We start from the raw sequence: 27,981 nt of genomic DNA on the forward strand, positions 1-27,981 counted from the left end.
GGCTGGATGACCCTCGGGTGTCCCCTGCCACGCTGTGATTCTACATTCTACATGCTCCCCTCTGTAACCTCCAACCAGACAAGCAAGAGGCATGGTCAGAGTTCATGTTCCAGCCAGATTATAACACTCAAAGCAGAGGCCCCAAGGGGTGTGGCCTGGGAAGATTTCAAAGGGCCAGATTTGGGGGCTTTGAGGGCCACATTCAGCCTTGGGCTCCAAGCTTCCTTGCTGCTAGCCCATTCAAAGTATGTGATCATATTGCAATTGACCCAGATCTTCTCTGATGGTTGTTTTGAGAAGCAAGAACGGTGCTATTCTATTACCATTTTTCTCTATTACAAATTTTCTCCGTTGCAAGTTTTCTCAATAAGATTACAAACGATTTCAACAAATAAAACAGAAGATGGCCAAAGTACCCAGAACAAGCCATTATGCTGAGTGGGAAATGAAGAGGTGTTGGAGGGAGGGAAAGGGGGAGAGGGTTTTTTTGTTTTGTTTTGTTTTTAAAGCCTATTTGCAAAGCTGCCACCGTCAGTGATAATCATGATCACTCAGAACGCAAATGTCTGAGAAGATAGCAGCCTTTCAGTCACTGACAAAAATAACCGGCTCATTTGCATTTTTGTTCCAATTTGTTTTTGTACACAGGAAGGAATCTTAACAAAAAGACACCTGCTGGAAAAAAGATGTATATATATTTTTCAATGCACTTGGGTTTTGCACCACCTGTCAGCTCAGTATCAGTTAATGGATTACCTCTGATGCCCTCATGCCAACTTCAGCTGGGACAAACTTATGCATGCAGCTTTAAGGGGGAAGAGAGAGCAAGAGAAGGTTCATAGCTCAGTCCCCAGCATCTCCAGGCAGCATCGAGAAGGATCCCCTGCCATAAACCCTAGAGAACCGCTACATGTTCTTGCAGGCAATACTTTGTTAGGTAGACCAATGGTCGAACTCCTTTCCCCCCCATCACTGGTGAAAGGCTATAAACTTTTAATTTCTACCCGCATTGCCATTTCTCTTCCAAGGATGCCCAACTCAAAAGATCTGAGTTACTTCCAAGCACTAGAAGGCTCAAGGACCGAGGTCAGCAAACTTTTTTAGCAGGGGCCGGTCCACAGTCCCTCAGACCTTTGGGAGGGGGGCTGGACTATATATTTTTTTGGGGGGGAAATGAACGAATTCCTATGCCCCACAAATAACCCAGAGATGCATTTTAAATAAAAGGACACATTCTACTCATGTAAAAACACGGTGATTCCTGGACCATCCGCAGGCTGGATTTAGAAGGAGATTGGGCCGGATACAGCCCCTGGGCCTTAGTTTGCCTACCCACGCTCAAGGAGGACACCTGAAATACTCCGCCCTCCTAGTGTTATGTACTGAAGTTCTTACCCTGGGCCAGCAGGGGGATACTGTAGATAGTTATGCAAATAAGGGATCAAAAGTGACGTTCAGTGATTGGATAGTTTTAGAAAGTTGTTACAATTATGTGTACTGGAGCTCTATATAAGCAGACTGGCTGAACCCTTCAGCTCAGTTCTGTTCTGGCCTCTGAATAAACAAGAGCTGTCTGAAGAATCGCTGTGTCGTCTGATATGTTCACCCACAACCTAACACCTAGAGTAGCCCTAGCCACAACTGCTGGTTGTAGTGGAGTTTCAGAGGTTGCTTGCTTGCACGGAGGCTTCCTACTGGAGTCATCTCCCCCATCCGCTGGAGATGAAATCAAACTACGAAAATAAGCTACCAGCCCCAAATCCCATCTCCTGCAACACACAAACCAACTGATGCTGGGAAAACAATGACCCTGACAAAGGTGGGGAGGGCAACACACATCCATGCAGATGTTGGGAGTATGCGGGGCGAATGTATGATGAGGACATGATTTTGTTTCAACAAATAGCAGATGTGGGGGTCAGGCAGCAGCCGGCAGATGTGTTGCTTTTAATGCAAAAAAAAAAAAGTCATTAGGCGGATGTGCCTTGGAAATCAATGGCAAATTACCAGCTCTTTCAGCTTTCATCCAGATTGAAGCTACTCTGTCATTTTGCTTTACCAGCCTCTTTCGTTCCATAATCACCTCATACACAATTTGTTTTCAACATTAGGGGGGGAAATCAGCATGGGTATTTTTTAAATGTATGTCCTTTCTCTTGTTATGATATGTCTGTTTCTGGGTGTGATTAAGGGAGAACTGCTTGATAGTTGCGGTGGGAGGGGGGGAATCTATCAATTTTGGTTTTTCTCGGTTTCTCATTTTTCCAGCCTCGAGTTCTGTTCTCCATCTTTCCATATATTTGTGCTTTTGCTAAACACACACACACACACACACACACACACACACCACCCAGTCCTGATGAAAATTCATCAGGACTTTAGTGTGAACTTCTCCTCACATGCAAATACTTATACACAATTTTGCACTTTTTTGCAAAGCTATTTCCCCCAATCATTGCCTTTTTGCATGTTATTTTCATCCACAGAGGTATTTTTATGCACGCACTTTGCCCTCGCGCATGGATTTTTGTGCACGTTGGCAGGCAGGAGAAGTGCGCTGGAAAACTCAGGAAGAGCAAATCTAGAAGGAGGGCTGCGTTTCGGTCCGATGTGTTGTTACAGAAAGTGCCACTTAGGTTAGACCTGCCTTGAAATGCAATTTGAATCAAATTTCTCCCCCATTTCTACTTGGGTACAAATTTTGCTCCTGGGCCAGTGAAGATGGCAGTGGGTCCAGCCACAAACTGGGAACCAGGAACCTCAGCCCTTGTGGGTGTGGGCAAATGTGCCTCCCCCAGCCTGTTCCTGGCCTTCAGGATTCTCCCCATGCTGAACACCTGAACACCTTCACCAGCCACACTTTATACCCGACCTTGGGTGTTTTCTTGCCTGGCTGGAGAGGCTACATGGCTGGCTGGAGGGTGTGTGTGTTTATAGAAATCAGCCTGCCATAAAAAGATAAAAATATAGATAGGTTACTCCACCTACCTTTGCCCCTGGCCCTGTTGTCATGTGACACATGACTATTCCCCAGAAGGAAATGCTTATATCAACTTGAGATGGACGCAAAGCTGTGGGTTTTTCCAAAGGTTAAAAATAGGGTGTGGACTTGGACTCAGGGCACCCTTGACAAACACCCCTAGCCCACCAACAGGAGGGCACTGCAAATCAGTGTGACACAGTCAAGGCCTACATAGAAGTAGCCCCAAAGCTCAATTCACAGCTGAGCCAAAAAAGTTGCAGGTTTGACGTCAGGAGTAGGTCAGAAATAAAAAACATTGGGGGCAAAATGGCGGACGGCAAAGGAGGCAACATGAAGCTGAAGCGACCACTTCTTGACAGAGGACCCGATGAAGGAGGCAGAAAAACCTGTGAAAACTAAGACTATTCCTTCCAGTAATGGAGGGGAAAGTTTGAGTCACAGCGTGGAGAAGTCAGCAGCTGATGAAGGAACTGACAACCTCGATGCAAAGCCTGCTCCTGACAAAATGTCTGAGTTCAGGTTTGCCATTGGCACACAGGTTTTGAAGGAACCAACTGCCTGCAATATCCATCAAGCAGGAGCAAATAAACCTAAAGAGGCTACTCCAAGCCTAGCTCCAAAAACACTTTCTGTAGCAGCAATCTTCAACGGAGATGAAGATAATGAACCTGAACAGAGGCTAAAATGTGCATGAAGAACGTTGGAAGGGATGCTCCCAACCTCAACAAAGGAAATCGGGTATTCTGACAACCAGAAGTTATGGGAACGGAACATGGAATCTCACCTTGGAAATGTCCGTGAACACAACGACTAGTTGTGTATTGAGATCTGAGTGTCGGGAGAAGCGGGAGGAGAAGAAGCCATAGTATTAAAGGAACAGTTCCCTTTTTTAGAGTGGTGTGTTGCTATTTTGGGTGCCACTTTTAAAAGTTTCTGAGTTGCGCAGAAAAAAGCTGAGTTTAAAAGTAGAGGTCATTTATGTTTTGTATACAGATTTCAAAGTATTTGCTCATTTTGTAGCTTCGTGCAATTAATTTCACAAGGTTATGCAAAATAAAGACATTGGAAGCGGTACCTTTTTAAGAATTTACAACTATTCTTATATGAAGACAGAGGAAATGTTACTGTCTCTTTAATCCATTTAAATTAAAAGCTGCTGCGCTAAAAAAAACCAAGAAAGAAATAAAAAACACTGGTGTTAGTGAAATTAACTCTTTATTCAAAGAAACCAGAACAGTGCAGGCCTAGTGATCTCAGCAACGCTTCCCTGTAGATCTTGCTCCAAGAAGGTAGATGCTAGAATTGAAGGTCCTCCCTCCTTCCCAAGCTATCTCAGCCCCCTTTGCCTTGTCTCTCTTTGCTCCACCCTCTTCATACCTCTTCTGGTTCTGGGAGCTCAGGGTGGAGGGGAGCTGGTTGCAGCAGCAGGAGCAGACTCCCTGGATTCTTCAGCAGCCAACCTGACCTCTGCCTTTTGGTCCTGGTCCTTGTCCTCTCCAGCCTCCTCTTCTGCCCCTGAGTCTGGACTGCTCTTCCACAGTCTCTTCCTGCTCACTAAACCCTGTTGCCTCTTCAGCTTCCGACACCTCCTCCCCCGAGTCTGCCCCCCTCTTCTCCCACTGGATCATCGTCCCACCACCAATCTCCTGGCTCTGAGCCTTCTTCCCCGGGGTGTCCCTTGGGGGTTCCCCATCTGGTGCCTCCCACCACTTCTCTGCATCCATCCAGACCAGGCTGTGGTGACTGGAGCCCATTGAGGACTGGTTGGGAAGAAGGTGGGGAGCCCAACAGCAGGGGGCGCCACAGCCAACAACAGGCAGAGGCAACTGATTCTAGTTTTGTCCCCATCCTCCTCCTCCCTGCTGAGTTCTACAAGTCCAATACTGAGGCCAAGGAGCAGGAAGCTGACCAGCTGCTCTTTGGGCTGGATGTAAGTAAGCAAGCAGGAGGCTGTCCCTGAGCTCTCCTAAATTGGTGGGACACAGCCCCATTTGCCCTGATGGGCCAGTCTCTGCTTCTTATACCTCCTGCTTTAAACAGACTGATGATGCATGGGGTATCCAATGCATAAGTCCTCTTCTCCTCCCCTCGAAAGAGTTAATTTTGTGACCCAGATATGGGGACCCATTTTGAAGTTGCTGGAAATTGCTTTTTAATCCTGGCTCTCGAGGATTGTCTCCGAAACCATCTGCCACGCGCCAAGGGTGGCGGTGGCTGGGTTGTTATTATTCCTGAAGACTTTCGGTCCTGTTGAGAGTCCTGTTCTTCAAGGCCTTTGTTCAGCAAACAAAGGCGTCAAACGGGGGGGGGGGGGGACGACTGCAAAACCACCATCGGCTGGTGGGTGTGCACCCCCTCCTGCACACACAAGGAAATAAGAGGGAAAGGTTAGCATCCATTTTGAAAATGATCACCTGACTTTGAGTGGCATACTTAGGTCCCGGTCTGTCCCAAACATACAGCAGATGTTGGCCACATCCGCACCACACAATGGAAGCAACATGATACCACTTTAAAGAGCTGTGGCGTCCCCCAGAGAATTTTGGGAAGTGTAGTTTCATAAGGCTGCTGAGAGGTGTTAGGAGACTCCTGTTCCCCTCTCAAAGCTACAGTTCCCGGAGTGGTTTTAACAACCAGTGCCTCTTTGTGGGGGAACTCTGGGAATTGTAGCTGTTGGAGGGGAACAGACAGCTCCGAACAACTCTCAGCACCCCACGGTTTCCAGGACGCTTTGTGGGAAACCATGGCTGTTTAAAGTGGGGTGATACTGCTTTAGATGCAAAGCGCAGACGAGGTGAAGAGTCATTGGGATTTTGGCCATTTCCATCACCCATGAAGGGAGAGAGAGAATGGGGATATTTGTGCCCAACTAGTTGCAATCCTATGCATGCTTCCCTACGATACGATACAATACAATACAATACAATACAATACAATACAATACAATACAATAATCTTTATTGTCATTGTCCCATACAGAACAACGGAATTGAAAAATCTACATAAGACATTCACAACCCAACAAGCCTGCTATCCCAGCTATCCCAACCTGGTTAGGAGCAAGTTCCAATAAACACAGGCATAGGATGGTGCTACAGATGGGGCCACTAGGGGCGCATTGGAAGATGGCCGACAATAAAATCTCTCCGGCCCACACAAGGTAATTAAAAGGCTGTTATGGAAGTATGCAGCCTCCTTTGTTGCCCCAAGGAAATGGGGAACACTGCCCTTGCCTGCTGTGCCCATAAATCACCCCCGGACTCGAAAGAAGGGGGTGAGGGCACTAGGCAGAATGCCCTTATGTGGACTCCGGTTTTCCTTGACACTGTCTCTGATCGCGCCACTAACTGCAGCAACTTGAAATAAACAACTCGGAAGAAGCAAATGCACATATTTCAAGTGAAGAATGGGGAGTAAAGACTGCTATTTGAAGGGACCTCTGTGAAAGAAGACCGTCGGGTTGGATCAACAGGAATGTATCATGAGAAGATTCATCAAAGACTGGTATGTCAGCAGCGGGACTGGATGGGGGGGGACTTTTTTTTCTTTCTTCTGTGTGATTACCCAATAATCCCCCCCCCCACAAGTCAGAACCGTCGCTTAAAGGACCTAAGCTGGATGATTTAAGACTGTGTGGAAATGAATTCTAACCAAAAGCATGTTTTATGGAGATCGAGAAAAGTACAAGAGCTTCTGGGATGACGCAGCAAAAAATAGCGTCGCCATGTTGGCAAGTTCTGTTGAAAGATTTACGACCGGGAGGAGGAATGGAATTGTTTTCATACTGCTGGCGAACCTCCTCAGAGGACTAAGAAAGGCGACAGATTTGTGAAGGTTAATGATGGTAGAGTGCTTTTATCTATGGAAGCAATGATATAGGGAAACCATCTGGATATGATTTTTGGACGAACGGAAAAATTCACACAGGATTACAATTTGTCTTGACCCGCTTATGGAGACTATCAGAGGTCACAAAGAGAAAGGAAAAATATATGAAAATAACAAGATGAGATGTGGAAAACAACAAGAAAGGACATTATTGTGAATATTATTTGGACAGATTTGTGGACATTAAAGCAGTAGCAAGAAGATGATTGGATCCCCTTCGGAACTAGAAATATGGGTACCCCCAACAAAAGTTTAAAATTCGGCTTTGTAATTCGGAATTTATGTGATGTGATTTGATTTGATTTGATTGGTCGGTTAATAATTTTTTTATTTTTATTTTAAAAAGGATGGTGCTACAGATGTTGTGCTTTTTTTTTTTAAGTGATTGCAAAAATGGTTTGTTGCCCAAGGTGTGGTGTTGTCCAACATGGCATGCGGTTCTTATGGAAGAGCAGACAAGATGGATACATTAGATTTTCAAAATGAACCTCAGCTGGTTCTATTCAGAGGACTTCATTTGGGAGACAGAGGCGAGGCAAAGTCCTGCCTTTTCTTGCACATCTCTCAGAATAATACTCCCAGAAGTACAAACATGCACACAGAGTATGAAATGTTATATTGCAGCACATTATGAACTGAATTAATAAAAAGGTGGAGGGAATTCAGGTGAGTATTATGCAGTCACAAAACAGGTAGAACCTTGGATCTTGAGGAGAGAGCTATTCAACCCATACAGCCCCTGTTGTTTTTACCTGAAATGGAGACCTCCTACCACATCGTAAAAAGAATACAAGTCACTTGGCCAAATTACACAGCGGTGTGCTTTATGACTGTGTGCCTTTTGATTATGGGGCATAGGCCCACACCTTTTTTCCTGGAGCAACTTTGTAGTACAAGATGCAAGCTCCAATTGCCTAAATTCAGGATTCTTAGATCCCTAGCTGGTTTCTGCCAAACCAGCCCCAGTTATAGGTTATGCAAAACTAAGTTAATGTTTGCATAGACTTCAACATTTCTCTGATGAAAATAGGGGCATTCTATTCAATTATGATGATGATGGTGGTGGTGGTGGTGGTGGTGGTGATGATGGTGATGATGACGACAACAACAACAACCTCAGCCACTGTGGGCGGCTTCCAACATATATAAAAACATAATAAAACATTAATTTTTTTTTAACTTCCCTGTACAGGGCTGCCTTCAGATGTCTTCTAAAGGTTGTGTAGTTACTTATCTCCTTGGCTTGGGGGGGGGGGTGTCGCATAACGCCATACCTTCCAACATTTCTCCGATGAAAATAATGACATCCTAAGGAAAAGCAGGACATTCCAGGATCAAATCAGAAACTGGGACAACTTCTGGAAATCTGGGACTATCCCTGGAAAACAGGGACACTGGGAGGGCCACAGGTCGACTTTATGCTGTAGCAAGTGTAAGCTGCAATAAAATGCTGCAGTTCAGAATGCTCTTGTTCAGTGTGTCATCCAGTCATGCTTTCTTGCAAGACAATGTCATCCACCAGGAATAATAAACCTTAAGCTTCTTTATTCTTTCAACCAGCAGTCTTCCCAGCCTATTTGTTTCTGAACTCCACTGCCACATATATACCAAACTCCATGGACTTCACACTCCAATTGCAAACCCGGGCTGCCACGAGGGAAGGCAGGATGATGGATTCAATGGAACATTTTGGTCTGGCCATTGTCAATGATAATATGCTGGCAAAAGACATTTTCATGCTGCCACCCTTTTGCCTGATCTAGGGCTGCCATGCATCCAAGATTTCAAAGGTGGAATTGACGTCTGGGTGGGTGGGTGGGATTTCTGAAAGGTGGCGTGGCGCTTATGTAAATCAAACAAAAAATTGTGTTTCTTTGGGCATTATTGCAACCAAAAAAACTCAACAATTTCCTTAAAAAATGCTGGCTTTTACTTTTTGAAATATGGCAACCCTACCTGACCATGAGACCATTTCTCAGAATGTCCAACTAGGCACTTCCCTCTTAACTTCTCCGGTCTACTGCCTCTGAGCTAATCTCTAACCATTGTGATGAGATGCCATGGAGAGCCTTATCCCCCATGAATTTGTTTAATCTTCTTTTCAAGCTGTCCTCCTCCACCGCATCTTCTGCAAGCAGATCCCAGAGTTTAACTCCGAGCTGTGTGAAGACGTCCTTCCTTTTTTCTTGTCCCAAATCTTCCAACCAGCGGCATGCGGTAAAATTTTTCAAAGGGGAGCAGTTCGGGTCAGAGGCACCAGCTTGCAAGGGCAATGAGGGGGCACATTGCAAGAGTAACGTGGCGATGTCCTGATGTCATGCGTGTGAACATCGCGCCCCCTTCCCTAAGCCAGGCAGAAACATCCCAGGCTTGGGGAAGGAGGCACCAGGGCCCTGACACGAGGGCTGGAGCCTTCCTGCCTCCTTCTCAAAGCCAGGCAGGCTTTGGGAAGGTGGTGGGGAGCTCTTGGGCCCATTGGCGCATCAAGCCTCCCTCCTTAAGCTGGGCACAAGCTTCTCAGGTTTTGGGAAGGAGGTGACAGGGGAATAATTAGAGAACTAGTCTTAGCCCCCCTAGTCCACTACTACTTCCATTCATTGGCTTCATTGGATGACTCCCCTGGGTTCTAGTATTATGAGAAGGAACGCAGGTGGCACTGTGGTCTAAACCACTGAGCCTCTTGGGCTTGCCGATCAGAAGGTTGGCGGTTCGAATCCCCACATTGGGGTGAGCTCCCATCGCTCTGCCCCAGCTCCTGCCAACCTAGCAGTTCGAAAGCACACCAGTGCAAGTAGATAAATAGCTATGACTGTTGCGGGAAGGTGAACGCTGTTTTCATGCACTCTGGTTTCCATCACAGTGTCCCATTGCGTCAGAAGCGCTTTAGTCATGCTGGCCACATGACCCGGAAAGCTGTCTGTGGACAAACGCTGGCTCGCTCAGCCTGAAATCAGGATGAGCGCCGCAGCCCCATACAGTGGTACCTCAGGTTACATATGCTTCAGGTTACATACGCTTCAGGTTACAGACTCCGCTAACCCAGAAATAGTGCTTCAGGTTAAGAACTTTGCTTCAGGATGAGAACAGAAATTGTGCTCTGGCGGCGCAACGGCAGTGGGAGGCCCCATTAGCTAAAGTGGTGCTTCAGGTTAAGAACAGTTTCAGGTTAAGTACGGACCTCCGGAACGAATTAAGTACTTAACCTGAGGTACCACTGTAGTTGCCTTTGACTGGACTTAACTGTCCAGAGGTCCTTTACCTTTACCTATTATGAGAACAACCCCCCCCCCCCCGTTTTCAAAACCTAGGTACATCGTGTATGTTAAAAAAAGTCTGTGTTCTTCTGTAGCAACCTCATGTGCCTCTTTCGCTGTCAACTTTGCAGACTCTGTAGATTCTGATCTTCCCACTCCTGTTTTCACCACCCTGTTCCCTTTTGGGATTTGCCGCTCTGCAAGAACTCCAGTTAATTAAACTGCATCTCAATGTCAGATTTTATTTCGGGGTTTATTATTATTATTATTTCAGCTCCCCCTCCTTTGAGAGCCAACAGAAGTTCCATCACGAACCCTTTTCCTTTAAATGCCTTTCTTGCCAAAGAGTTTCTCAATGTGAAAAGAGATGTCTCTAATACCTGTAACAACATTTAAGTTTCACTGTGCAGGGAGGCAAGGTTAAATAAAAAAGGGGGGGAGCGTTTGGCAACAGGGCAGAATGTGGCAAGGATAGTTCTTCATTTAAATGCACTCTGAGGAAACAGCACAATGACATTGTCGCAGTGCTAAAGTCAATGTTATGCATCTTGTTTGCATATCTGGGTGTGAAATTAGAATCTCTATACTCTGAGGCTCAATTGTCTCCCTTTCTGATCTCCCCGCAACCGAAAGCAAAAGAGCCACCACGTTAACAGCAGCTGTATAGTGGTAAACCTTTGGAAGGGCAAACGTTCCTCAACGCAGTTCCCATAGCCACACACCCCCACAAGCAGATTTTGTAACCACGCCTCCCAATAAGCACCCAAAAATGTAGGTGGTTGTGTCGATCCATTATTATACGCACACGTCAAAATACGTTCATAGCATAATGACCAGTTTTTATTAGTAGCTACATGAGCGCATTGCTTCCTACGCAAAGGGCTTTGCATGCACAGTGACATTTTAAGCTTCACTTCTTATCGGTACGTGTCTCGATTGTAACTGACGACTGACAACCTGTAACTTTTCAGACTGCGAATGTTTTGGGTTGTTGCTTTTGCCCTGCTTTTAATGCGCTGTAGCGCAAGAGTGTCCAGTGAAAAGAGGGACATCCTGTTCTGCACCAGGAAACATCTCGCACGATTGATCTCCCACACACATAAATGTCATACATGCATCTCCATCTGTCGCCTTGAGCCACTTGCAACTGTGGGATGTAATCCACTGGGAGCAGTCAAATACAACATTCCTTGTTTTCCTAGAGTAGACATGCAAAGGGATGTTGGTCCAGCCTGTTGAAACTTCCTGTTCCTCCTGGGCTGGAGCATCCTTCCCTTGCATGTGACTAGAGGTGGACGTGACCTTACCTCTCCAGCTAACAAAAGGACAAGTCACGCAAGCACTCTCTCCCTTTTTCACTTCCTTCTTCGTTTGACCATCTTCTTAGCTAGGAATGCTCTGCTAGCTCTCAGCTAGCAGAAGCACTGGGATTATTTGCCCATATGGGCTAGATCCACATGTACATATGTGTAACTAAGTCTGCCTTCAGGAATCCAACTGTGAACTGATGTGAGTAAACTTATTTTATTGACTTTAAATGAGATTGTCGTGTCTTTATTCTTTTAAGAGGGATTAAAGGGAACTTACTAGGAACGTACAATTCAATCTGACGCAGACTGAATTGTATAATAGTGAAAGGCTTACACGAGCCTGCAACCAGCTATCTGATGTCCATGTAAGAAAGGGGAATGTAACTCTGCTACATGAAGGAACTTGCTAGCGCAAGTTAGGAAGGATATTAATAAACAATATATCCTCTCCTGCCACTCTGAACATTCCCACAGCAACCTCTCAGCTTATCCTACCTCACAGGATTGTTGTAAAGGAAAAAATATGCGAGGGAAAGGATAATGTACAACACCTTCCGCAGATAAATGGAATGGAATAAAATTTTAGCAGTAAGCTGCCTTGAAGTCCCTGTCAGGAAAAAAGGTGGGAAACAACAACAACAACAGGAGGAGGAGGAGGAGGAGGAAGAGGAGGAGGAGGAGAAACAACTGTGGAATTGAACAGGAACACACCAGTAAGTAAAAATGCTTCAGATTGCAGGGTAAGGCTGCACAGTCTTTACCCAGTTACTTGGAAGTAACTTCCATTTAATACAGTGGGACGTATTTCTCAGTAGACAGTGTTAAGGCTCCATCTGCAATAAATAAGTAGACACTCCACGTTTCCTAAGAAATGGCTGGCTGCTGAAGCAACACAATTTAAGTAATTAAAGTGGATTGGTGACCTTTTCCTTCATATGCCAGCTTCACAATTTCCTTCATTGGGTGCAGGGCTCCATTTTTGCACTTACACACCACTTTTAATTGTTCTCCGAGACGTGGAGGGGAGGAAGAAAAGAAAACGGGGACATTCTAGGATAAAACCAGAAACCACGATGGCTTCTGTGATTCTGGGACTATCCCTGGAAAATTGGGACACTCAGAGGGTATGAGAGGGCAATAATGTGGTCACATTTGGGAGGTAATGCAGAACTGTTAATAAAGCTGAATGATGTGTGGATGGTCCAGTATAAATCCACCACAAACGCAGGATTATTGTGTTGGTTACATCTTGCAGATTATATACCCTCCGACATTTCTCTGATGAAAATAGGGGTGTCCTGTTTAATAATAATAATGATAGTGATAATTTTTATATCCTACCCATCTGACTGGGTTGCCCCAGCCATTCTGGGTGGCTTCCAACATATACAAACTATTAAACATTAAAAAACATGAAACTTTTTTTAAAAGAAAAACCACCTTCCCTATGCCTTCAGATGTCCTCTAAAGCTAATATAGTTGCTTATCTCTGTAGCTGGGACGGGGTGTGTGTCACATAACTCCATACTCTCCAACATTTCTCCGATAAAAATAGGGATGAGACTACATCTGCAAACACCCCAGACCCTCCAACTGCCCCTATTTTCCAGGGACAGTCCCGGATTTACAGAAGTCGTCCCAGTTTCTGATTTGATCCCATAATGCCCTGCTTTTCCTTTTGATGTCTCTATTTTCATTGGAGAAATGTTGAGGGGTATGGAGTAATCCGAGCCCCAAGCCATCTGAAGGCAGCCCTGTATAGGGAACGTTTTTCAATGTTTAACGTTTTATTACGTTTTTATGTACGTTGGAAGCTGCCCAGAGTGGCTGGGGCAACCCAGTCAGATGGGCGGGCTATAGATAGTAAAATTATTATGATGAAATGGGATGTCCCTATTTTCACCAGAGAAATGTTAGAGGGTATGACACCGGTTTGGAGGGGCCCTTGCTTTTTCGATGCAGCTCAACAGTGGATAGAAAACTAGAAAATCCAGCCCAGCCAATAGATCCGATTTCAGGGGCAATTTGGCAAGAACTTGTTTCTTCACCAGGCCGTTTCTTTCTTCACCTTTACCTTCCTGAACCCAAGAGAATCCTGCAAAAAAACAAAAAACGATTCCTTGTCCAATCTGACCAACCCAATTATTTCGCTTGCCAAGTTTAATTTTGGTGTTATAAGCTATGAGCGGAGAAGGCTTGCCAACAAAGTGGTTGGGGTTCCCGGTTTCCTGCAGAGAGAGAGAGACACAGAATTTGAGGGCCTTTCCCAATTTTTAATAAAGGACGACGACAACGACAACAACAACAACACTTCGCTTTTGGCTGCAGATCTGGCACCCAAAATTTCGCATTGAGTGAAATCTGAAGAGTTCAGCATTCTAGAGGAATTTGAATGGCAACTGAAGCCTTCTTCAGTGAGAGTGTTGAAAGCGTTTCAGATAAAACTGTGAAATGGGGAGGCGGGGGGCGGTTTGGCTGCAAAACAGGCGCAGCTGGAGGAGAGGAATGAATCCCGAGAGCATCTGATAGCTGAGGTGTCACGCGGTGTCATCTCTCGCTCGCATTGCCTGCGCTTGGGCCTGAATCGGCCAATTGACAAACCCGAGCGTGCAGAGATTAATTGGGCAAGGCTTTCCCTGGCGCCTCTGCCCCAGCCTCCCTTATCAGGGGCAGACACTGCGATGGAAGGCAGAAGAGCGTTGCAATAGCCAGAGCCGGGCTCCCTTCATGCCTGCCTCTTTAAAGAAAAGAATCAGGAGCTCTTTATCTAAATGCAAATGTGATCTGAGCTCTCTGATGAGGGCATCATTATACAGTCATCTATTCCACAAGCTGCGCAATTAGCAGATTTCTTTCTTTTTTAAAAAAGAAAAACTCTGAGTCTACTGAGCTTTGCTTAGGAAGTTCTTTGGCGCTGTGCAAATGCTATTTAAGTCGGAGCGAGGAAACTTGTGTCACTAGAACATGCAGGCAGATTATCCCCACCCCCAAGTGATTTTTTATTATTATTTAGTGGACTTCCTATTGTTAGGAGACCTTGGTAGCCTGACTTCTGTCGCCTAGGCTCTGGTAACCTCTAGGCTAGGTTACCGCAATGTGTTATACGTGGGACTGCCGTTGAAGACAGTTTGGAACTTGCAGGTGGTGCAGAATTCAGAAACCCGGTTGCTCACCGGGGCAAGACAGCCTGAGCACATAACACAAATTCTGGCCCATCCACATTGGCTTACAATTAGTTTCTGGGCCCAATTCAAAATGCTGGTTTTGACCTATAGAAGAGAAGAAGAGTTTGGATTTGATATCCCGCTTTATCACTACCCGAAGGAGTCTCAAAGCAGCTAACATTCTCCTGTCCCTTGCTGCCCCACAACAAACACTCTGTGAGGTGAGTGGGGCTGAGAGACTGCAGAGAAGTGTGATTGGCCCAAGTTCACTCAGCAGCTGCCTGTGGAGGAGCGGAGACGCGAACCCGGTTCACCAGATTACGAGTCCACCGCTCTTAACCACTAAACCACACTGGCTCTCTATAAAGCTCAGGACCTGAATACCTGAAGGACTGCCTGTCCCCACATAAACCAACCTGGACCCTGTGTTCTTCATCTGAGGGGGACCCACCTGAATGTTTCTATTTCCAGGGACAGTCCCAGATTTATAGAAGCCGTCCCGGTTTCTGATTTAATCCCAGAACGTCCTGCTTTTCCTCAGGACATCCTTATTTTCATCAGAGAAATGTTGGAGGGTATGCCATCCACACACCTTATATCGGGGTGCTTTGCTCCATTAAAAAGAAAGGAAGAAGCAGAAATGTCATTAATTTTTAGAATACGCTGTTCGTAATCACAAAATCATGTGAATTAATCATTGGCGAGTCTGTGTTGATCATTACCTTGCTTGGTTTATATTAACAGGAGCCATGGAGTTCTCTATTAACTGCACAAGCTGCTGCTAGACCCAAGTGGGCCTTTCAAAAATGTTTTTTTATTGCATTTATGCCTCCACGGATTTCTCCAAGGAGCTCAAGGAGGCATCGTGCTTTGCACCCAGGGCCAGATTTAGGTTTGATGAGGCCCTAAGTTACTGAAGGTAATGGGGTCCTTTATATGTCCAGCTGTCCTTTGTCAACAACAAATTGTCACTGTTTTTTGTGTTGAATATATGCTATATGATAATTTATGGACCCATAAGCATGGCACCAGCAAAAGACCCAGTCGGGAAAGCGGAGAGGGACTGAGGGCCATAGCTCAAGCTGAGAGCACAGGGACCCATGTTCAATCCTTGGCATCTAAATGGATCTCAAAAGAAGGACTGGAAGAGGCTGTCACTCAGTCAGGGACGGTGAAGGTGGTCCAGATGGAGCAATGGGATGCATTTAGAATCATAGAATGGTAGAGTTGGAAGGGAACCAGAGAGTCATCAAACCTTTATTGCATTAGCATACAGCCATAGCAAAATAAGACAATACAAAAATGCTAGAGACAAGCAACCAAGCAAAATTCAAGGCGATATTGCTGGCGTAATGACATTTAAATTACCCTAAGACAATAATGCAAAGATTTAGTTGCCAGCGCCAAAAATCTAATATGTGGATATATATAAAGCATAAAATGGCCCCAAAATAAGCTCGGCACATTGAGTTAAAAAATAATAATAAATGTAATAAGAAGAAATAAAACAGGTCCAGGTCTAGGACACACTACCCTGTCAGAGTAGCCCTGAGTTTCACTATGAAGATTGCCACCCCACGTGAAATTTGGGGATTTGCGTCCACAAGAAGCGATTTCAAACAGTCTTCCTTAGACGTAATGGTGGACGGGATCAAGAGGAGGAGCTTAGATCTTATTGGCTCATAAATAGGGCAGTAGAAAAAGAAATGTAAGAAGTCCTCTACTTCATTCATTGTGCATGGACATAGACACTGAGTAATAGGGGTCTTAGAGTAAATCCCCTGAAGGAAGGCCGTGGGTATAGAATGGAAACGGGCCATAGTAAACGCTCTTCTCAACTTGGGCTCCGTCAGTTCTATCAAGTAGTTGGCAAGTGATCTTACCACTTTCACTTTAGGGAGCCACATGGAGAGGCGGGCTGTGGTGGACTGTGCCCGGTCCATGGCCTCGTCAGAGAGTCATGTAATGCAATACAATACAGGAATCTCGACACACAGTCCCCCATCCAATTTGAAACCATGCCGGATGCTGCTGAGCTTTGCAAATGCGCTAGCAGTTTTATCATATTTTATCGCATTTCTATAGCGCTTAATAGTTCAAAAATTCTCAAAGTACAGTCTGAAAAACAGCCACAAACCAATTTAACATTCAAACAAAAATACACAACCCAAAACGAGTCAAGACAGCACTATAAAAACCACATCAAAGTATATGAAAACATTTGTTTCATAAAAGCCAATGAAACTGAGATTCATGAAACAGCACCCAGTCTTATGGCTTAGGGAAAGCCTGGGCATTAAAAAATGTAAGCTTTTACTAAATGTCAGAAGCAATTTGGGGTTGTTGCTTCACGTATCACAGAGGGGAAGGCACCCCCTAGTACAGGAGCAACAGCAGAAAATGCCTGTTTTGGGGCCACCAATCTAAGGAAAAAGGGCTCTGCTCCAGTGCACTGCGAGATTTTGTTCCTGGCCCCCAAATTTAAGTGTTGCCAAACACTTAACTTGTAGAGCAGAGCTTTCCAAACTGTGCCCACGACACATTAGCATGTCTGTGTCCCACAAACGCTCCCCACATTCCTCCCATGGCTGGAAAGGGGTCAGTTTAACCACTGGTTTGCTAAGAAAGCTGAATTATGGTACTAGGTCATGTCTAAAAATGTGTCACCAACTTGAAAAGTTTGGAAAGCTCTCTCGTAGAGAAAGGGGAAATAAGAACGCCCAATTCATGCATACAGTCTTCTAATACACGGAATCATAGAATTGTAGGGTTGGAAGGGATCCTAAGGGTCATCTAGTCCAACCCCCTGCAATGCAGGAATCTTTTGCCCAATGTGGGGCTTGAATTCACCACCCTGAAATTAAGAGTCTCGTGTTGAGCTATCCCAATAGAATCCCAAATTAGAGGCCTTTTGCCCATCACGGAGGCATCACAGCTCGCCTCCCCAATCACATCTAGGATTAAAGCATGAGTTGCTATTTCGCAGGTCACTTTTCTGTGGCATTGCAGGCAGATATCCAACAGACAAGGCTTTACTGGAAAAACTGCACCTGTTGGATTACCGTTTATCACACAGCCTTGGTGTGGCAGCAAGAGAGCGCGAGATTTTCCTGCAGAAACTGCTGTCAAGAGAAGACCCGCGTCTTGCTCGCCAGAGGGCGCCCTTTTACTGCCTGAAGCGCGCCTGCGTCAATCTCTCCCCCCCCCCCCGTCGCTGATTATGTACCACAGAGATACAAAAAGGGTAGAGCCACGCGCGGACTGAAATTCGTGTTGCAGTGAGTTTTTTTCCATCCAAGATTTAGGTGCGATTGAGGTGAAGCTTTTCGTTGCATGGAGTAAGCGTGATCATTCGCTGATGCGAACTCACTGAGCTACTGTTAGAATCACAGATAATAGAATCTAAGAATTGTAGTTACTTCTTTTGCAACCCACCCACAACAAAAAACATAGCAAGAAGCAGGCGATTTTGTTTTGCTTAACTCCCTTCTATGTGTACTTATTTCTCTTTTGTTTCTTTCTTAAATGAATGCTCAGTAAATAATCAATACAAAAAGCAAGGTTTTATTTTGCAGAATGATATCCATAGCAATAATTTTTCCATACAAAACAAGGCCCGTTGGAAAGAATATTGTTTTTGCTGTTAATAATAATAATAATAATATAATTAATAATAATACTATATCAAATATTATTAATACTGATGGTGATTATGACTCCATATAAAATAAAACCTGACTCCATACAAAATAAAACCTGAGTTAGAAAGAATTAATTCTGGATAATAATAATAATAATAATAATAATAATAATAATTTATCCACAACCAGGCTCGACTTTAAGCAGAGGTTGGCTGGGCCTCTGTCATGGATGCTTTAGCTGAGATACCTGAGTGGCAGAGGGTTGGACTAGATGACCCTCGGGGTCTCTTTCCAACTCTACCATTCTATAATTCTGTAATGGCTGAACAATGCCCTGGGACCTAAACCCAAGCAGCTACTGTGAAATTCTGTACATCTTTAGTGATCTCCATACGAAGCTTTCCTGCATACATTTAGAGCTCACGATTTCCCTCCAATAATCCCTTCCCTCCCCCTTCCATATAGAGCCACAATCCTTAGCACCCTTGGCAAACCTCAGTTCCCGGATTCTTTGCGAGTTTTGTGTTTGGAATGTGTGTTGAATGAGATTTACATATATGCTGCGGATCTGCTAGGAGAAGACAGTCTATTCCCACTTCCCTAGAACAGGCACCCCCAAACTCAGCCCTCCAGATGTTTTGGGACTACAATTCCCATCATCCCTGACCTCTGGTTAGCTAGTCATGATGGGAGTTGTAGTCCCAAAACATCTGGAGGGCCGAGTTTGGGAGTGCCTGCCCTAGAATTAATCCACACTGAACTCCCTGAGATTTACTCCTGAGTAAACGTGTGCTGAGTAGGGCGGCTTCTAAAGAGAACCCGGAAGCTTCGTATCCCACAAATAGGATGTGTCCCTCTACTACTTTTTATCTCTATGTTGCCCGGAGAACCGACGGCAGAGGTGTCCTGGAAAAAGGGACCGCGCATGCGCCAGGAGGAGGTCAGCTTCTTGGTAAGGGAGCTTTTGCAACAGGGAATGTGCATATATGCGTGTGGCGTGAGCTTGGGTGCTTCGTGCACAGGGAGCCGTTGGAGACTGTATACTGGGGAAGGCCTGTAAAACTGATCGGGAGGTGAAGGGGAGGGTGGAATGCAGTGCAAAGGTTGCAAACCCCAGAATGCAAGAGGGGCGTCCCTGGATGATACCCAGCTCTACCTCTCTTTTAAATCAGAACCAGTGAAGGCGGTGAAGGTCCTGTGTGAGTGTTTGGAGGAGGTTGGAGGATGGATGGCGGCTAACAGATTGAGGTTGAATCCTGACAAGACAGAAGTACTGTTTTTGGGGGACAGGAGGATTCCCTGGTCCTGAATGGGGTAACTGTGCCCCTGAAGGACCAGGTGCGCAGCCTGGGAGTCATTTTGAACTCACAGCTGTCCATGGAGGCACCGGTCAAATCTGTGTCCAGGGCAGCTGTTTACCAGCTCCATCTGGTACGTAGGCTGAGACCCTATCTGCCCGCAGACTGCCTCGCCAGAGTGGTGCGTGCTCTGGTTATCTCCCGCTTGGACTACTGCAATGTGCTCTACGTAGGGCTACCTTTGAAGGTGACCCAGAAACTGCAACTAATCCAGAACGCGAGAGCTAGACTGGTGACTGGGAGTGGCCGCCGAGACCACATAACACCGGTCTTGAAAGACCTACACTGGCTCCCAGTACATTTCCGAGCACAATTCAAAGTGTTGGTGCTGACCTTTAAAGCCCTAAACGGCCTCGGTCCAGTGTATCTGAAGGAGCATCTCCACCCCCAATGGAGGTCCAGTTCTGAGGGCCTTCTGGCAGTTCCCTCACTGCGAGAAGCAGGGAACCAGGCAGAGGGCCTTCTCGGTAGTGGCACCCTCCCTGTGGAACGCCCTCCCACCAGATGTCAAAGAGAACAAGAACTCAGTGGTGTAGCAGGGGGGGCCGGCCGCACTGGGCGCAACATCTGGGGGTTAGGGTTGGGGGCGCAAATCCACGGGTTAGGGGGCGCAAATCCACGGGTTAGGGGGCGCAAATTACTTGCCTTGCCCCGGGTGCTGACAACCCATGCTACGCCACTGCAAGAACTACCAGACTTTTAGAAGACATCTGAAGGCAGCCCTGTTTAGGGAAGCTTTTAATGTTTGATGTATTACAGTATTTTAATATTTTCTTGGAAGCCGCCCACAGTGGCTGGGGAAGCCCAGCCAGATGGGCAGGGTATAAATAATAAATTATTATTATTATTATTATTATTATTATTAACATGGTGCAAAGCGGCTGAGGCAGCCCCCAAGTTAAGGCAATGCAGGCTGAGCGCACTTCTACCCCTCTTTTACTCCAAAGAGCTCAAGGCTGCGTAAAGAGTGCTCCCTGCTTACTTGCAGGCACACAACAACCCTGTGAGGTAGGCGAGTGAGAGGGTGGGAGCAATAGGTCAGCCCTATTGGCTTCATGTCCTGCCAATCTAGCAGTTCGAAAGCACGTCATAGTGCAAGTAGATAAATAGGTACTGCTCCAGCAGGAAGGTAAACGGCATTTCCGTGCGCTGCTCTGGTTCACCAGAAGTGGCTTAGTCATGCTGGCCACATGACCTGGAAGCTGTACGCCGGCTCCCTCGGCCAATAAAGTGAGATGAGCGCCGCAACCCGAGTCGTCTGCGACTGGACCTAATGGTCAGGGGTCCCTTTACCTTTTTATTAGCTTCATGGCCTTGCAGGGATCTGAACGGGTCTCCCAGGCTGATGCTCTTGAACCACTGAGCAATGCTGGAGGCAGGGGTGGGGGTGCAAATCCGACATGTGCGGGTGTCTCTGGTGGGTGGGTGCAACGCAGCTGCCTCGGTGGGGCGGGGGGAGGCTATGGGTATGGGTGGGAACACACCTTTGGACTTCAAGGTGTGAAAATAGCAAATTTAACCTCAGGCAGCACGGACCACAGGAGGCAGATTGCGCATGGAAGCGCATGGAATTGCACCAAGGTGCAGTAAACAGGCATCGTGGAATGTGAGCATGTGCAAGCCTGTGGCACAGTGCGCTCATGGCGTCCAACATTCCTCCTCCATGCTTTCCTGATTTATTGGCAGAGTGACTCGTAAACAAAACTGCTTTCACTAATGTATTAATTTTTAGGTGGCAATCGGAGCGGTAAATTTAAAGCTTTGATCGGTGCTTTTTAGGTGACAGTAAGCCCTTCCAAGTCCTGGCACATATGTGTGTTTGATTTCTGCAGGTGGGAGAGAGAGCGAGAGAGAGCAGAAGCTGATATGTCTCAGGACTTCAGCTATTTGTTTGCTGGATATTCTTGAATTTCAGAATTATTGTTTTCCAGGATTCAAATGCATTTTAGAGTTGGAAGGTGTTTTGCAGGTTGCCTCGCCCAACATGCACCTTCTTCCTCCATATCATCAGTGTTGTCCTGGTAGAACTCAGCAAGGGACAGGATAGGGACTAAACGAATTGGCTTTGCCTGTCATTTAGTTTGCTCCGCTTGTCATTGACTCTGGCGCCACCTACTGTTTGGCTCCTTCCCTTCCACCCAACCAGTCTCAATGGGCACCAGCTGCCAGGCAGCTGCAGTTGTTTAAACTGTTCTTGTGTAGCCAGACATTATAATCATCATTTTCTACTGCTTTTAATAATTTTTCTAAGCATGCTTTTGTATTGTTGTACACTGCCCTGATAATTTATGGGAAGGCAGTACAGTGGTACCTCAGGTTACATACGCTTCAGGTTACAGACCCCGCTAAACCAGAAATAGTGCTTCAGGTTAAGAATTTTGCTTCAGGATGAGAACAGAAATTGGGCTCCGGTGGCGCGGCAGCAGCAGGAGGCCCCATTAGCTAAAGTGGTGCTTCAGGTTAAGAACAGTTTCAGGTTCAGAACAGACTTCCGGAACGAATTAAGTACCTAACCCGAGGTACCACTGTAAACAAATAGTTTTATTAAATACATAAATATAAATAAAACAGCTTTTAATCAATCAGTTATACATAATGTAAAACATCTTATAAATTGATATATAGGTATACATAAACGAAGTCACCTTCACCTTTCGATTAGGGATGCATGATTAATACCTCTTATACCATAATAAATACCACAATTGTATTTTGAATTAAAGACAATATTTACTTACAGAACACCATACTTATATTCAGAGCATTATAAACCAAGAATTTATTTCCGATATCAAGCTTAAAGTTTTACTGTACTCAATAAATTTTTCTCATTTTAGCACAAAATCCAAAAAATTCCCCAGTCAGTTTAGTCACTGCTGTGAAATCTCAAAAGCTTTCTATCCATTCATTCATAGGTGGTGTAGAAGTCAATCTCTACATTTTTGCAAAACGTTTCCTATCAGCAGCCAAAGTCACCATTTCTTTTTGTTGTGATATTGCTGACCTTTCTGAAATGAACCATATCTGAAGCGCTCTTTATTAAGGAGCAAGGCCTCTGAAACTCAGTGGGACTTACCTCTGAGTAAATATTTTGCCTTTAAAACTGCAGCTCCTCTAAGATCAGATTCAGGAGCAGAGCTGGTTACAGTGTCCTGGCAAAAAGGACAGGGCAGCTCCTGCCACACAGTCAAAAGTCCTTGAATTTGTGGGTGATTCTCATGAATATGAAAATGTATGAATAATAATAATATTTATTTATACATACATACATATATACCCTGCTCATCTGGCTGGGTTTCCCCAGCCACTCCGGGCGGCTCCCAACAGAATATTAAAAACACCAAACACTAAAAATTTCCCTAAACAGGGCTGCCTTCAGACATCTTCTAAAAGTCAGATACTTGTTTATTTCCTTGACATCTGATGGTAGGGCGTTCCACAGGGCGGGCGCCACTACCGAGAAGGCCCTCTGCCTGGTTCTCTGTAACCTCACTTCTCGCAGGGAGGGAACCGCCAGAAGGCCCTCGGAGCTGAACCTCAGTGTCCAGGCTGAACGATGGGGGTGGAGACGCTCCTTCAGGTATACAGGACCAAGGCTAATGAATGACTAAATTGCAGGCTGAATGACAACTGGTTTAGCTGTCGCTTCAGGGATGCAAACCTTGACGTTGGGGTCGCTTGTGCAATCTGACTAATACTCCTGCACTTCTGTTGCTCTTTCTTTGAGGAGCTGAACGATCGCAGGCGATGGCTCCCCTCCCGGGAGCGGAGCTGGTGAAAAGCCCTCTGCAGCTGTACCGATACCTGCTGCGTTGCTGCAAGTTGCTGCCAGGGAAGAACGTCCAGGAGCACTACAAGCACATGATCCGGCAGGTAAGGAAGAAGAAGACTTAGACCTGTTGTTGTTGTTTAGTCGTTTAGTCGTGTCCGACTCTTTGTGACCCCATGGACCAGAGCACGCCAGGCACTCCTGTCTTCCACTGCCTCCCACAGTTTGGTCAGACTCATGTTTGTAGCTTCGAGAACACTGTCCAACCATCTCGTCCTCTGTCGTCCCCTTCTCCTTGTGCCCTCCATCTTTCCCAACATCAGGGTCTTTTCCAGGGAGTCTTGTCTTCTCATGAGGTGGCCAAAGTATTGGAGCCTCGGCTTCAGGATCTGTCCTTCCAGTGAGCACTCAGGGCTGATTTCCTTCAGAATGGAGAGGTTGGATCTTCTTGCAGTCCATGGGACTCTCAAGAGTCTCCTCCAGCACCATAATTCAAAAGCATCAATTCGTCGGCGATCAGCCTTCTTTATGGTCCAGCTCTCACTTCCATGCATCACTACTGGGAAAACCATGGCTTTAACTATACGGACCTTTGTTGGCAAGGTGATGTCTCTGCTGTCTAGGACTTAGACCTAGGATCATAGAATTGTAGATTTGGAAGGGGCCACGAGGTTCATCTTAGTTCAATGCCCTGCAACGCAGGAATCTTTCGCTCAGTGTGGGGCTCGAACCCTTGACCCTGAGGTTAAGCATCTCGCGCTGTACTGGCTGAGCTATCCCAGCAAGTGTCCCTGGGATGCTGAATGCTGGGAGCTTGCTTTGTACCAAGTCTAGCTCAGTATCACAGTAGCTCTCCAGGATTTCAGGCCGGGAACATGCCCAACCTGATCGCCCTGTCACCTAAATGTAAAGTCAGGGCTGTCGTCCTACTCCAAGTAGACCCACTGAAAATCTCAGACAGGGCTAACTTGCCTCCCTTAGTTCCAGCGGGTCTCCTCCTAGTTGGATGCAACCCCAAGCCTCTAGTCCTCATGCTTCGAGATAAAGGACTGGATTAAATAAGAACCTAGGAAACTGTCTTGTTCAGAGTCAGCAGAAAAAGGGAGAAGCTTGTCTCAGACGGGTTGGAAAAGATGGATGTCCGATATGATGTTAGCCTGGCACGTTTTGCCTTACATGAGCTTCCTTCAAGGGCTTATCTCACTGATTTCCTTATAAACTTTGGGCGGCCTTCGTGCAGCTTGTGGAGAAATTTGCAAGACTGGATGCTTCCTGTGTGCATATACTGAGTCAGACCGTTGGTCCACGCAGTTCGGAATTCGTAAGCTAGATCTTGGCTGAGAGCAGTTACAAGGCCATTGGAGAGAGCTGCCATTGGGGAAACAGAGGAGGCTGCTTTAAACAGAGTCAGATTCTTTGTCCCTCAGTATTGCCAACACCGGCTGGCAGCAGCTCTCCTATAAGGGTACTTTGGAAAAGGAGCATTCCTGACCCTACCAGAATTGAGCTAGGGCCCAAGATCACTAGGCCTGAACTGGGTGTTAAGAGATACTTAAAGGTAAAGGTAAAGGGACCCCTGACCATTAGGTCCAGTCGTGACCGACTCTGGGGTTGTGGCACTCATCTCGCTTTATTGGCCGAGGGAGCGGGCGTACAGCTTCCGGGTCATGTGGCCAGCATGACTAAGCCGCTCCTGGCGAACCAGAGCAGCGCACGGAAACGCTGTTTACCTTCCCACCGGAGTGGTACCTGTTTATCTACTTGCACTTTGATGTGCTTTCGAACTGCTAGGTTGGCAGGAGCAGGGACCGAGCAACGGGAGCTCACCCCATCACAGGGATTCGAACTGCCGACCTTCTGATTGGCAAGTCCTAGGCTCTGTGGTTTAACCCACAGCGCCACCCACATCCCTTTAAGAGATACTTATTTTCTAGTAAATGCGCTCTGGACTGAGTACTCCATTGTCCTTTAACTGAATGGGTCGCTCTCTCCCTGCAAATCGTTTTGCAGAGTTTTCACGTCCATTCTGATGAAGACAACCCAGAGCGGATCCGGCAGATCATCAAGAGATCCATTGAAGATGCTGACTGGGTGATGGAAAAAGTGAGTATTCCTTGCAGTTTTCTGGTTCTGTGAAGAGGGATTGATTGCCAAACTGAGCTCTCTGAGAGGAACACAACTCTCGGCACCCTTAAAACTACAGCTCCCATAATCTTCTGGGGGTAAGCCACAGGTGCCTGAAGGTGGCTTCCGCCTGGATTTTAAGGAGGACCTGCAACCAAAGACTTACAATGGGGGTGAGTTTGTGGAAATGGCAAAATTGACGGCAATCATTAGAGGCCATTCAAATCAGAGAATAATCAAAAGAGTGGCATGGAGTGAAGGAATACATGAAAAAATATGGTTCCGGAACTGGAATATTAATAGATAATGTGTAAAACATGCAGGGGTAAGCAAGGATCAATTGAATAAGAATCAATTGAATAATTATTAAACTACAACAACACAGCAAGATGGAAGAAGTTAAAAAAAATATTGAGATCACACATGGGTGAAGGGGAGTGGGGGGTATAGGGGAATTTATGAAAAATTATAATATAATATTTCTAATTGTGTTCCATTTATATATAGCAAAGGGAAGTCTATAGCAATTAGGTATATTTTAATCTAGTCAACTTTGTAATAGGCTTATGTTACAAAATGAATATGGATTTTGAATTTGATGTTTGTAATTCTTTTTCGGTTTCGGAATAAAGTTTTAAAAAAAGAAAAGACTTACAGTGGGGGGGGTGTTCCTGTTCAAGATGCCAGCCAGCCAGCTTTGCCCTTTTCCAGCATGCTCCATTCCGGACTCCACTCTCTTCCCATTGAGGAGAGACAAAGCTGGCCAAAGTCACTCCTAGCCACAGAGGACAATTGGGCTCATGGGGACAAAGACGTATCCCGCAGCACCCCCAAGCTATGCCATTGCTCTTTCAGAGGGGCTGCGACCCCATCCAGCACAGGTAACCTGCCTGCGTCCCAGAAGTTTTGCTTATTTCCTTCCTGTTTCCCTCTTTCCCTTTTAGTATAAGAAAAGAAAGTAGGCCGGAAAGAGTTAGATGGAGAGAAGACGTCTCGTTTCTTGAATCAATTTGGGTTCAGAGGACCAGAGTGGATCAGCAGCCCTCGTCTTTCTCCGGTTGCAAAATGTACGATGGCGAACCCTACCTCGGCCTCCCTGGGGTGAGCTTTTCAAAGCTCTTTGCTTTCAGTGATCATCCATTGGCAAAGACAAGCAGGATGCTGTCGCGATTTACCAGATTTCGGTTTCAGGCTTAAATGCTGAGCTCCCTTGACAATGGAGTCAGGATTTTTTGGCTGAAACATAGGGAATGCTGGAATCTCGAAAAAGGAATTGTTTGAGATCTCAGGATGGAAAGTTGTGTCTACAGGATTCTGCTTAGGGCTGAATAATGAACGTCGCTGTGTTTTGCTGGAATTCAGATAAACAAGACACCCTTGGATTGGAGACTGCTGCTTGCTTTGAAATCTTCATTAAAAACAAGTGCATGGTAGCCACACTTCTGCTTACAGCCAATAAATCAAGTGCCGTTCACACGCTGAAGAGTCAAGGATCTCTTTGCTGATTTAAATTAAAATGCCCACAGGCTGTACAAAAAAACACACCAATGTATGTGCCATTTGTAATTCAGTTTTAAGAAAGTGTGCCAGATTACATTACATGAAATTGCATTTTTTGGTAACCAAAAGGCAAAGAATTCATATTTACTTTAAAATGATATGCCTTGCTTTTCATTTCATCTGCGCCTCAAAGTGTACTACAAAGATCTAAAACGTTGAAAAATAAAACGTAGGAACCCCAAGAGTCATCTAGTCCAGAATCCCTGACCTCCGTTTACAAACAGACTCCATCACCTTCCTTAATCCTTTTTGGGCTGGGAGGTTTGTCTCCTAAGTTGTTTTTAAAAGTAAGGGTGTTTTTTGGTGATCTGCAAACCACAAGATTCCCCGGAGCATGTTCCCCAGTGTCCCTTTGACTCCCATTTCCGTCAGCACTCACCCCCCAAGTTTGCTGTTAGAGGGAGTGATTTATTTCTTTTTTTACTCCAGTTTCCTACAAAATATTTAGGGTGGTTAAATAGGGTGGCTAAATCAGTAGCAGTCCACATGACCGTGTGCTGATACGGAACCACCCATCCTTAGAAGGAAAAAGGTATTCTTTCGATATTCGTAGATCAAAGTTCCCAGTTACTGCTTGCAACCACATACTAAAGATTGTGTAGCCAATTCTGGCCACACACTCAAGTGTAGACCCATTGAAATGAATGGGCATGGCTACCTTAGGTCCATTAATTCCAGCAGATCTACTCTTGAGTGAAACTTCGTTGGCTACAAGCCTAATGGAGTTTTTTTCCAATCTCATGAGACTTCAGGAGTCTGGAGCACTGCAAATCCACCCCAATAACAGGTGGATTTAAGGGAATGTGAGCAGTTCGCCCAATCCGAGAAGGCTTGACAGGGGATGTTGCAACAGTGACAATCAACAGAAGGCAAGGGGCCAGGGAGGGCCAAATTTTGCAGGACACTGCTGAAATTTTAAAGCCCAGAGTC

General features: G+C 45.7%; 1 protein-coding gene and 1 pseudogene across 5 annotated transcripts; both read left to right on the plus strand.

The window, feature by feature from the left end:
• The first annotated feature begins 3,083 nt into the window (after positions 1 to 3,083).
• On the plus strand, positions 3,084 to 4,014 carry LOC310695627 (PEST proteolytic signal-containing nuclear protein-like; annotated as a pseudogene). Its single transcript has one exon. The product of its transcript is annotated as a PEST proteolytic signal-containing nuclear protein-like (transcript).
• Positions 4,015 to 19,105: 15,091 nt separating this feature from the next.
• On the plus strand, positions 19,106 to 27,235 carry LYRM9 (LYR motif containing 9). Of its 4 annotated transcripts, none has more exons than XM_083479682.1 (4): positions 19,106 to 19,192; positions 23,326 to 23,471; positions 25,378 to 25,470; positions 26,436 to 27,235. In XM_083479682.1, exons 2-4 carry the CDS (start codon positions 23,346 to 23,348, stop codon positions 26,451 to 26,453), a joined length of 237 nt encoding a protein of 78 aa, XP_083335808.1. In that variant the 5' UTR covers positions 19,106 to 19,192; positions 23,326 to 23,345; the 3' UTR covers positions 26,454 to 27,235. The 4 variants fall into 4 exon arrangements, with proteins under 4 accessions (XP_083335808.1, XP_083335811.1, XP_083335809.1 ...); XM_083479685.1 differs by having other exon boundaries at positions 19,138 to 19,192; positions 23,329 to 23,471; XM_083479683.1 differs by lacking the exon at positions 19,106 to 19,192 and adding an exon at positions 19,226 to 19,439 and having other exon boundaries at positions 23,329 to 23,471.
• Positions 27,236 to 27,981: the final 746 nt, after the last annotated feature.

This window comes from Podarcis liolepis (assembly GCF_965112155.1).
Source record: "Podarcis liolepis genome assembly, chromosome: 16".
NCBI classification, from domain to species: Eukaryota; Metazoa; Chordata; class Lepidosauria; order Squamata; family Lacertidae; genus Podarcis; species Podarcis liolepis.